Below are 12058 nucleotides of genomic sequence, written 5' to 3'. Positions count from 1 at the left end.
ACCAGAAAGCAAAACAAACAGAATGCAGAGCAAAGAGCCTGAATATAACAATTTTTGTGTGTGTGTGTGTGTGTTAATTGTGGTGAAGGTAAAACGGATTCTATTCCAAGAAAAGCTCAATTTCCTGCATCACTTCCTATATCCCTTATACAAGTCTGCAAAAAGTTGTTCATTTTGAATAATGGATCCCCCCCCCCCCGCCCAGTTTCCTGCATGTTCTAACAGGCTCAGACTGTCCTTTTGTATGTATATAAAAAGACTGCAGTTCCATTGAATTTGGTGGGAATATACTTTGGGCAAGTGTCTATGGGACCGCAGCCTTAATCAAGGAGAAACTAATACTACTAATAGGATACTGTAGAAATTAATCCAGGATCTGTGCAGCCTGATAGTATATGCCAGCCTTAACAAAGGCCAGGGATGCCGTGCAGTTACACCCTGCGTTCTCTTGCAAGCATTCTCAAATATTTAGATCTGAACCCCGTGGGGGAAAACAGGACACAGGGTTCTTTCAGAACTGTCCTGATCTTCCTTATGACTCAGGATCCGCTCATTATCCTGGGATCCTCTCTGTTTGCAGCGAGAGCCAGCTCTAAGCAGAGGGCAGAGTCCGAGCCCAAATTTCCTCTCCCTAGCGAGGAACAAATTGGGCAGCTCGCTTTGCCAGGTCCGCGTGGTTGGCGGGGCGTGGGGGGGGGCACACCCTCCACAGATTTGTTCAGGGCAGCTGGGGACAGTTTAAAGCTGTGTCTAAAGCCCACGAGCTCCGCAAGGCTCAAATCCATTTTCTCTGCTCATCCTTTCTCGATCGCTTTTAACTTCCCCCAGAAGCAGCCTGGGGTCAATCAGGGTCATCCCTCTTGCAAAATCTGCCTGCAGAAACCTTTTCCTCCCTTGAGTTGCAAGTAGCACTATCTCCAGTCTCCGTTGTGGGACAGAATATACAGCTTGGGGGCTGCCTTAGCCAGGGCCTGTGACACCAGTGGTGCCCTTGATTCAGGATTAATTAGAGCAAAGGCAATTTCCATGTGCATGGCCTCAGCAAGGATGCTCCGCTTCTTCAAGCAATAAATAATACTTTAAATAAAAGATCTGGGAAACAATGGGAGGTGTTGATACCTAGGGAGGGATAGCTGAGCTCTGGCATTTGTTCTGTTCAAAACTGGAGCAGGGAAATCCCTTTCCATCCGAAGGGCCCCATTCCCACTTGTGGGAGCTGCCTGCCAGTCAGGGGCGTGGCTAGAGGCAAAAGTGGGCGGAGCCACAGGAGTGACTCTTTGAACAGCATAGGCCACATTCTGGCCATGGAGAAGTCGAGAGTTTCCTGCTTGTCTCTCCATTTTATCCTCATCCTATGATCATCGCAGCGATAGGCCTGGTCTGTGGGATGTGGTGCTTCAGAGTACGTTAAGGAAAAGTGTTCTTGCCTAGCTTGTTCCCTGCCTTGCTAGATTTCTACTTGCAGGCGTTTTCTTTCCCTCTCTTTTTTGGAAAGCGGGACCCTTTGCAAAAAAAACCAACCTATTTCCCACTTGTGGGCTGAAGTGGTCGAATCCTTGTAAATCAAGAAAATCTTTAATAAAAAACAAAACAAAAAGAAAACTACCTCACTTGATTCCTTCACATTGTTTGCATCAGGAGGCATGAAGAAAGAGATTTGTTCTGCTGATAAACTAATTACCATTTGGAGACTTAAGGTGGACTTTTATTTCGTGCTAGTGATTTTGTGGGACACGGCAGAGACTTATACGTGGTCTAGGATGGGGAAATGGTCCCAGGCGTTTCGGTGCTTGCAGTGGAAATTCCAGTTGGTCCCCCCACCCTCCCCGCTAATAACTGGGAAGTTCTCTTGCACAAGCTCCGTTGAAATGAGTGGGTCTTGCTCAGCAGAACTTCCCTGTCAGGTGAGACACATGGAGGGGTGTCCACTTTGCTGCTGTTACAGGAGACCCAAATCTCTTTCCCTCCTTCTGGCAGCTTCCTCATATTGCCTTATGACAGGGCTGCCTCAGTTCTCAAAAAACTCTGTGATCTTATGAAAGTCCTCTTTCTTCTTCTTCTTCTTCTTTTTTTAAAAAACTAACAAACCAAAGAGAAATCGAAAGCGTGAAAATCCCAGGGTGGAGACACTTTGGAATTCCCCCCACAGCTCTGGAAGAAGTGGCTTGATTTCTTTACCCGGCGCTGACTGGCTTCCTTTCGCTCTGCTGCTGAGGTTTTCTGGAAATCTCGGGCTGTCAGGGCAGGGGGGCTGAGTAACACCCCCCTCCACAAACACAACACCCAGCCTGCGGTTGCAAGGGGAAAGGCACCACTTCCTGGTCTGCGTGTTTGCCCAATCCCAGCTGAGCCGGCAACATGCGGAGGTTCACGACCTGCTTCCCCTTTGCAGGATTTCTGCACAGAATTGCTCCGGAAACCTGTCAAAGGTGATGTGTGGTGCCAGAACAGGTTGGCTCTCCTGCTCAGCCCCGTGACCCTATCTTCTCCCAGTGTTAAAAACTCAGATATATATGTTAATCACTTTGTTGTTGTTTAGTCGTTTAGTCGTGTCCGACTCTTCGTGACCCCCTGGATCAGAGCACGCCAGGCACTCCTGTCTTCCACTGCCTCCCGCAGTTTGGTCAAACTCATGTTCGTAGCTTCGAGAACACTGTCCAACCATCTCGTCCTCTGTCGTCCCCTTCTTCTTGTGCCCTCAATCTTTCCCAACATCAGGGTCTTTTCCAGGGAGTCTTCTCTTCTCATGAGGTGGCCAAAGTCTTGGAGCCTCAGCTTCAGTATCTGTCCTTCCAGTGAACACTCAGGGCTGATTTCCTTAAGAATGGAGAGGTTTGATCTTCTTGCAGTCCATGGGACTCTCAAGAGTCTCCTACAGCACCAGAATTCAAAAGCACAAATTCTCCGGCGATCAGCCTTCTTTATGGTCCAGCTCTCACTTCCATACATCACTACTGGGAAAACCATAGCTTGAACTATACGGACCTTTGTTGGCAAGGTGATGTCTCTGCTTTTTAAGATGCTGTCTAGGTTTGTCATTGCTTTTCTCCCAAGAAGCAGGCGTCTTTTAATTTCGTGGCTGCTGTCACCATCTGCAGTGATCATGGAGCCCAAGAAAGTAAAATCTCTCACTGCCTCCATTTCTTCCCCTTCTATTTGCCAGGAGGTGATGGGCCCAGTGGCCCTGATCTTCGTTTTTTTAATCACTTAATGGCACCTTAAACCTAGGTTACAGTTGCCACAACAGAATGTCGAGGTGCCATCTTTTTTACAAGGATATTATTACAGTCGTACCTTGGTTCTTGAACTTAAATCCATTCCAGGAGTCCGTTCGATTCCCGAAACCGTTCAAAAACCAAGGCGCGGCTTCCGATTGGCTGCAGGAGCTTCCTGCACTCAATTGGAAGCCACGTCAGACGTTCAGCTTCCGAAAAACATTCAAAAACCGGAACGCTTACTTCCTGGTTTTCTGTGTTCAGGAGCCAAAATGTCCAAGTACCAAGGTGTTCGAGAACCAAGGTACAACTGTATTATTATACTGAACTATGGCAATTTGATCAACAAATTGTCGCTGGATAGCAGATAAGAACTCGTGAGTGACTCCTATGGGGAAACCACCGCGATAACAGGGTTTAATCCAGGAGCAAAACATGTTTCCGTTCATTTGGGTTTTCCTCTGTTTCTTTTTATTATGGGGTTTCCAAAATTGACAAATTAATTTGCAGAGTTGTAAAATCGGCGTTTAAAACCAAAACCAAAACCAACCAACCCTCCTGATTCTGCTTATTAAACATAACTTGTGGTTTCACCTCGAGTCTCTTGACCAATTCCCCCCCCCCGCCCAAAAAAATTTTTTTTACAGGGTTTCCACAAGGTTTCCTCACAGTAGTTCTTTTGTGGTGTCAGGCACATTCCCCAAGGCTGAAAAGCAGCAATATTTCGTCAATCTGGAAAACCGGATTGTCGCAGCGCCCAGCTAGAGAAGTCCATTGCAGCTGTGGATGGAGATTGTGATGGTGTCATTGTCGTGGGTGCCTGTTGCAGGTCTCTTACAGCACATTCACCCCCCCCCACTTGCTGTCCGCCCCGCGGTTCCCTCGGTTGCCAGATATATATGTACTCAATTTAAAAATCAATTGGCTTGTTTTCGAATCAATACCTTGTTTTTGCTTTACAGCTCTGAGGCCTTAAGGGAACTCAGTGGAGTTTATAAATCTAAATAAGTCAGGCCTCGATGCTTTAGAGCTTAAACGGTTCCGTGGAAAAGGGCGGGAGTGTTCCAGAAAGAGCCGTGTGAAACCCCAGAGGCCGGGAGGCTCTGATACAGCGTGAAACGGACAGCAGTTTGACGCTGCTAGGGCTTGTTAGCTGGGATCCGCAAAGATCTGGACTGGGTTCTTGAGCCAAAGGACAGTTCTGGCCTGGTTCTGGCAGCAGCATGGGTGCGGGTGGACCAAGAGGGTTGTGCCAGGATCAGTGGACCTCCAGGTAGGCAGCATCCAGCTTGCCTTGGAGAACTTGGGCCAGTCGCCTACTCTCAGACAAGCCTACCTTAAAGGGTTGTTGTTGCGGTGAAAGGGTACGTTTACCTGTGTTCGGTCCTTGGGGCCAGGAAGGAGAATGGTGGTGCAAACCAGGGTTAGAAACTCAGATAGATAAGCTAATCGCCAAATTGCACCTTAAACTGAGGTTATGTTCACCACGGTTGAACATCTAGGTGGTTGTTTTTTGCATTATTTATTTATTTGTTTCATTTCTGTATTGCTTTATATTTTAAAGAAAACCTGTCAAAGCAGTTTGCAACATAGTAAAACTTCAAACAAAACAATCCAGAATAAAACAAATTCAGGCTTCAAGGAAAACATATCAGATTCTTCTTAAAGTGACACTTGGCTTTCCTCATATTTATTTACCGTATTTTTCGCCCAATAGGACGCACTTTTTCCCCTCCAAAAATGAAGGGGAAATGTGTGTGCATCCTATAGGGTGAATGCAGTTCCCGTCGGGTTCCCAAGGCTTGCGGATAGCAGCCTGCAGCCCAAAGCCTGGGGCGCACTGCACAGCGCACCCCGGGCTTCGTGCAGATATCGGGCAGCCCCACAAGCTCGGGGGACAGCGGGGAGGCAGAGCGCCGCCATCCCACTGTTCCCCGACCTGGTTTGGAGGCTGGCGCTGGGAGAAGCGCACTTCTCCCCACCGCCAGCCCCATAAGCTTGGGGGACAGGATATCCGCAAGCCTGGGGAGACCGGCGCGACTTCCCACCGGGCTCCCTAGGCTTGTGGATAGCAGCCTGTTCTGGAGGCTGGGGTCGGGGGAAGCTCGGGCATCCCCCGCCCCAGCCCCGCGCCTGGGGAAAAAATAAATTTTCCCCCTTTATTTCCCCCCCCCCCAAAACTAGGTGCGTCCTATGGGCCGGTGCGCCCTATGGGGCGAAAAATATGGTATTTACCTACTTCATTTCTAGAGCTGCCCCATAGTAGAAGGAAGCCAGTGTGGTTTAGTGTTGAGAGTGTTGGACCAGGACCTGGGAGATCAGGATTCAAATCCCCACGCAGTAAGGAATCTCACGGTGTGACCTTGGAGTCAGTCACAGCCTCTTAACCTGCCTTGCAAGGTTGTTGTAGGGGATTAACTGAGGAGGGGGGGGGGAACCATGTACTCCTTGGAGAAAAAGGTGGGAGATTAATGCAATAAATAAGGTCTTTGGCTCACCTGCTTAAGAAAGCTGGAAGGATATGGAGATGTCAGCTGCCAATCTGGCATCCAGAGATCTCCACGTGATCGCAATTGGACCCATGCCAGTCGCAAAATGCGCCTGGTGCCTGGCTAACTTCTAACCCTGGTGCAAACATTGGGGTGCTGCCCCACTGTGGAGGGGATAGGTTAGCTGCCACTGTTGCAGGGAGAATTGGACGGAGGTCTCGAGTCTTCCTTCGTTCCTGGCTGCCAAGCTTTTGCCCTCTGGCACATTGCCACCTTCCCATTTGGCTCGTTTCCTCTGGGCAGGGAACGTTGCCTCCTGGGTGCCTGCTGCTGGCTTGCTTAGACAGATCCCTTGATTCACGGAGCTGTAAGGCACTGCAAGGTGATAAAATTCTCCAGGGCTTGGTTTTCTACACATCCTTTTGTGTCTCATCCGTACACAACACAGACATCCCTGCATGGAATTCAGCAGCCAGATTGCTGATTGAGGCAAGGCAATCTGAGCGCCTGAGGCCAATTCTGGTGCAACTGTGTTGGCTGCCTTCTTCTTCTTCTTCTTCTTCTTCTTCTTCTTCTTCTTCTTCTTCCTCCTCCTCTTCTTCCTGCCCTTCACCCTAAGATCCCAGGTTTATTTTTTTTAAAAAATGTTTTTATTAAAGGATTTTCATGGTTAACAAGGCTACATACAACGTCTCTGTTTTTTGGCACCCACCTTATTTTCATGGGACACGGGTGGCGCTGTGGGTTAAACCACAGAGCCTAGGACTTGCTGATCAGAAGGTCGGCGGTTCGAATCCCCGCGATGGGGTGAGCGCCCGTTGCTCGGCCCCTGCTCCTTCCCACCTAGCAGTTTGAAAGAACATCAAAGTGCAAGTAGATAAATAGGTACCGCTCCAGCGGGAAGGTAAACGGCGTTTCCGTGCGCTGCTCTGGTTCGCCAGAAGCGGCTTAGTCATGCTGGCCACATGACCCAGAAGCTGTACGCCAGCTCCCTTGGCCAATAAAGCGAGATGAGCACCGCAACCCCAGAGTCGGTCACGACTGGACCTATTGGTCGGGGTCCCTTTACCTTTACCTTATTTTCACACTTGCAAGTTGTTTTACATTGTTTTTCAAACTGTAACCTACCCTGAGACCTTAGGGTGGAGGGTGGCTAATAAATAAATAAATGAATGAATAACAATAATAAAAAATAAATAATATTTAGCCCAGCCCTCAGTTTCCTGTTGCTGAACCCATTCCCAGTCTGCAAGATAACCTGACACGCCCAGATTACTAAATTTATGCAGTTCATAAAGCTGCATTGGGTCACTTCAGTGCCCTTTTAACCCCCCCCCCCTTCCCATGTCTCTCCCCCCGCCGTCCCATTGCCTGTTTTAGATTGTCAGCTCCTAGGGAGCAGGGACCTGTTTCTGCGTGTGGATCTCTGTGGGACGGCACCCACGCTTGGTGTGTTGACAATGAGGAGAATGCGGAAGAGGAATGCGAGGTTTGAACCTGCGGCTTCCCTTCCTGGCTACTGTGAAGATGACTCACGTTACTGTGTTGTAACAACTCGTGCATAAATTGGTCTAGTTGGCTAATTGGGAGTCTGCAGGTTACAAAGGAGCCATGTATTTAGCAAGTCACCGGGTCACCCAAGGTGATCGGGAGTTTTAGGTACAGTACAACTATTTTACTTTTAAAAGACAACTGAAGGCGGTCCTGTTTAGGAATGTTTTTAATGTCTGACGCTGTATTGTTTTTAATATTCGATTGGGAGCCGCCCAGAGTGGCTGGGGAAACCCAGCCAGATGGGTGGGGTATAAATATTAAATTGTTGTTGTTATTATTATCATTATTATTATTATTATTAATATTATTAGACTTAATATTTTATGTAATTCTGTCATACTCCATTTTACCAAAGTTGTCCATTATTTTTGTCATTTTGCCCCTTCCTCTATGACCCACATGGAAAGGAAGCCGGCTGGCAGAGGAGAGGCAGATCATTCCTTTGTCAGTCCCCTTGACAGAACTTTCAAACCCCGTTTCGCTTAGGGACTAGAAACCTGCATCTCATCATGGCGACTCTGAGCCCCTAAGCAGGCCAGTAACTTATGTGGACTTATTTATGAGGCTCTAATGAAGTATTTGCTTGTCAGGAGCCCATCGATATCCTTAAGGGGCCTGGGATGGCTGCCCAAAACCAGAAAGGGGCTTGTGCCTCTTCTTTGTTGAGAGGGTAAAAACTTGCTTGGAGAGTAAGGGAACACGGGAAGCCTTTAAGGCAGGTTTTCTTTTTGGCTGGGTGGGTTGATGCCCTAGCACTCAGAACCTTTCCTGGGGGCTCTTGTTCCAGAGCAGGAGTGGCCTAACAAAACTCTGGGGGAAGGCCAGGAAAGTTGCGGCAACGTCCGCCCTCCATATTTCCTCCTCTGTTTCTCTCTCCTTCCTGACAGGCTTTGTGGTGGGCCAGGCCGGGCTGTTCCAGTCGCTGGCCATGTTCGTCGTGGCCTATTTCATCATCGGGCTGACGGTTCTGTCCGTGTGTGCCATCTCCACCAATGGGGCCCTGGATGCTGGTGGCGCCTACTGTATCCTTCGCACGCAGACCCAGCGAGTGTCCGGTTAGCTTAGAGCATCTCCTAGCACCTCTACAGCCATTGCACCAGGGGCTGGGAACCGGATCCAACCAGTGGGGCAATTTCTTCTCCTGCCCGCACCCCACAGCCAAATTCCACAAGCAGGCGGGGCTGCCCAGTGCTACAACAACATCAGGAATCAAAGCCTGTGGACTGTGGATTCCGGCTTCACAGTGGGTTGGGCTAGATGACCCTCAGGGGGCCCTTCCCTCTCAGCGATTCTAGGATTCATTGAAGGCTGGTCCATTTGAGCAAAGGGGGCACTGCCCCACCAACCTCAGTCTGCCCTTAGCCAGCCCCCTCCTGTCTGTCTTCCTACTTCCAACCCTTCCCGGGGTTGGTGACGTCACTGCCATCATTGGCCTTTTGCCCCACCAATTTCTACTTTACACACGCCTTTGCAACTATCTATGTCAGTGTTTCTCGAACTTGGATCTCCAGTTCTTGTTGGACTGCGACTCCCATCATCCCTGACCACTAGCTATGGATGATGGGAGTTGTAGTCCAACAACAGCTGCAGACCCACTTTTAAGATGCGCTGGTCTGTGTGACGGATGCAGCAAACCTTAGTTTGGCCCTCTTCAGCCTGATGCCCTCCTGGACTACAACTCCCAGCATGCTGGTTAGGAGCTGATGGGAGTTGTAGTCCAAAATGCCTGGAGGGCCCCAGGGTGGCAAAGGCTGCCAGCCTCCCTCCAAATGGCATGTAGATGCTAGTGCCAGTACAGACCTTCCTCTTAGCTGCCTCTCAGGGTCGCTGGGTCCCCTTGACTTCTATGTTGCTCCTTGACGCGCCGGGCGCAGACATGATCAGCCGGGCGCTGGGGCCCGAATTCGGCGGCAGCATTGGCATCATGTTCTTCTTGGCCAACGTTTGTGCCAGTGCGCTCTACATCCTGGGGCTGGTGGAGGCAGTTGTCGATGACTTTGGAGCCCCAGCAGGTGAGTGCCATACGAATCTCCCCGGGAGATGCTGACCCCTGTCTGCACTGCAGGGTTTTCCTCTCTCTGCGTGCAAGGCAGCGAAGGTGCCCGCCCTGACCTCCTCCTTGCCTGTCCCCGCAGAGGGCAGCGTTGGCAGCGCCACCCAGGTCCTTCCTCGCGGCTACTGGTTTGACCTCCTCTACGGCACGGTCTTTCTCTTCCTCTGCCTGCTGGTCTGCCTCGTGGGCGCTGGCATCTACGCCAAGGCCACCTTCCTCATCTTCCTGATCGTCATGCTGGTGCTGGGCACCGTCTGCCTCAGTTTCTTCGTGGTGGCCCCCCGCAAGGTGAAATTGCCCCCGGGCATCGACGGCAACAGCACGGAGCAGGGCAACGCCTCCTTCACGGGCTTCAAGCACAGCACCCTCCAGGCCAACTTGTTTGGTGAGTTTCACCTCTGCACTTGAAAAGTATTATTTTGTGGGGGGCGGGGGGCACAGAAGCTGTGACTCCGGAGGAGCGGGGAGAGAAACAGGAAGAGAGGGCCTTCTCTGTGGTGGCCCCTAAGCTGTGGAACTCCCTCCCCACAAAGATGTGCCTGACACCTTCATGGCACAGCTTGCAGAGGATGCTGAAGATGCACCTCTTTCCCCTGTATTTCGACCCTTGAAGGGGTCTGTTTTTAGGCTCTGGTATGTTGTTGTCATGGGGACACGGGTGGCGCTGTGGGTTAAACCACTGAGCCTAGGGCTTGCTGATCAGAAGGTCGGCGGTTCGAATCCCCGCGACGGGCTGAGCTCCCATTGCTCGGCCCCTGCTCCTGCTGAACTAGTGCAAGTAGATAAATAGGTACCGCTCCAGCGGGAAGGTAAAGGGCGTTTCCGTGCGCTGCTCTGGTTCGCCAGAAGCGGCTTAGTCATGCTGGCCACATGACCTGGAAGCTGTACGCCAGCTCCCTCGGCCAGTAAACCGATATGAGCGCCGCAACCCCAGAGTCGTCCGCGACTGGACCTAACGGTCAGGGGTCCCTTTACCTTTACCTTTATGTTGTTGTCATAGAGCTGGAAGGGCCCCCCAAGGGTCATCTAGTCCAACCCCCTGCAATGCAGGAACCTCAATCATACATGACAGGTGGCCATCCAAACCTCCAAGGAAGGAAAGTCCACCACTTCCCGAGGGAGTCTGTCCCACCATCGCTTTTTTTGTGATTTTCCCAAGGGAAAAGGCAGCTCACAAACTGTTTCAATAAATGCATTCTTCACTGCCTCCCGCAGCTGACTACAGTGTGGATTACACAACGGGTCGCCTGATGAGTTTCAGCACCGTCTTTGCCGTCATGTTCAACGGCTGCACAGGAATAATGGCAGGTTCCAACATGTCAGGTGGGTGCAGACTTTTCACGGCTGTTTGCCGCGGGGCCAGAGTGCATGCTTTGAGAACAGAAGGGTCCAGGTTCGACTCCACGGCATCTCCAGATATGGCTAGGGGGAGACCCTGCCTGAAATCCTGGAGACGCTGCCAGTCTGTGAAGGCAGCACTGATCTAGATGGGCCCTCTGCCTAAAAAAGGGCAGAGTTGCAAAAGGCTCAGAAGATGGCAACCAGAATCCAAGGGGATGGAGCGACTCCCGTCCAAGGAAAGGTTGCAGCAATTTGGGGCTCATTGGTTTAGAGCAGGGGTAGTCAACCTTTTTATACCTACTGTCCACTAATGCATCTTTCTTGATGGTAACATTTCCTTACCACCCAGTGCTCGATGGAAGGAGGATTCAGCTTGTGCTGTAGAACCCCCTATCGCCCCCCTATAATCCTGAAATGCCTGCTAGTGGGTGGTAGGGACTAGGTTGACACCCCCTGGGTTAGAGAAAAGCAAGTCAAAGGTGACATGATAGCAGGTCATAAAACCATGCATGTCACAGAGAAAGTGGAGAGAGGAACGTTTTTCTCTTTCTCTCCTAAAACTAGAACTTGTGAACGTTGGAAGAGTCACGAATTCGTTCTTCATGCAGACCTTAGTTAAACAATTATTATTATTATTATTATTATTATTATTATTATTACAGTGGTGACTCGCAAGACGAAATTAATCCGTTCCGCGAGTCTCTTCGTCTTGCGGTTTTTCCGTCTTGCGAAGCACGGCTATTAGCGGCTTAGTGGCTATTAGCGGCTTAGCGGCTATTAACGGCTATTAACGGCTTAGCGGCTATTAGCGGCTTAGCAGCTATTAGCGGCTTAGCGGCTTTAAGAAAAAGGAAACAAACTCGCAAGAACTCGCAAGACGTTTCGTCTTGCGAAGCAAGCCCATAGGGAAATTCGTCTTGCGAAGCGACTCAAAAAACGCAAAACCCTTTCGTCTAGCGAGTTTTTCGTCTTGCGAGGCATTCGTCTTGCGGGGCACCACTGTACAGTGGTACCTCTGGATGTGAACGGGATCTGTTCCAGAGCCCCATTCGCATCCTGAAGCAAACGCAACCCGCGTCTGTGCGGGTCGCGATTTGCCGCTTCTGCACATGCACATGACGTCATTTTGAGCGTCTGCACATGCGCGAGCAGCAAAACCTGGAAGTAACGCGTTCCGTTACTTCCGGGTCGCTGCGGAGCGCAACCCAAAAACACTCAACCTGAAGCAACTTTAACCCGAAGTATGACTGTATTTATTAAAATTAATTTGTATTCCACTCTTCATCTGTAGATCTGAGTGGTTCAGAAAAATACAAGATGAAAACACAAAATACATCATAATTTCCAGAACAAAACAAACCAATAGCCCCCTCTCCCTGCCTGTGGAACTCCCTCCCACAGGAAGC

The 12058-nt window shown here is 50.1% G+C and overlaps 1 protein-coding gene across 2 annotated transcripts in view; it reads left to right on the top strand.

The window, feature by feature from the left end:
• The window catches only part of LOC308478116 (solute carrier family 12 member 9-like), a 92002-nt gene that overhangs the window by 8872 nt on the left and 71072 nt on the right, over positions 1 to 12058 (top strand). For both annotated transcript variants that reach the window (XM_081007431.1, XM_081007430.1), the window contains exons 2-5: positions 8146 to 8280; positions 9133 to 9270; positions 9394 to 9696; positions 10527 to 10634. In XM_081007431.1, coding sequence (XP_080863557.1) covers positions 8146 to 8280; positions 9133 to 9270; positions 9394 to 9696; positions 10527 to 10634 — 684 coding nt within the window. The remainder of the gene's footprint in view (positions 1 to 8145; positions 8281 to 9132; positions 9271 to 9393; positions 9697 to 10526; positions 10635 to 12058) is intronic.

Source organism: Podarcis pityusensis, assembly GCF_964106645.2.
Source record: "Podarcis pityusensis genome assembly, chromosome: 5".
Classification (NCBI taxonomy): domain Eukaryota; kingdom Metazoa; phylum Chordata; class Lepidosauria; order Squamata; family Lacertidae; genus Podarcis; species Podarcis pityusensis.
Note: the sequence above shows the minus strand (reverse complement) of the source record. Positions and strands in the feature narration are given on the sequence as shown.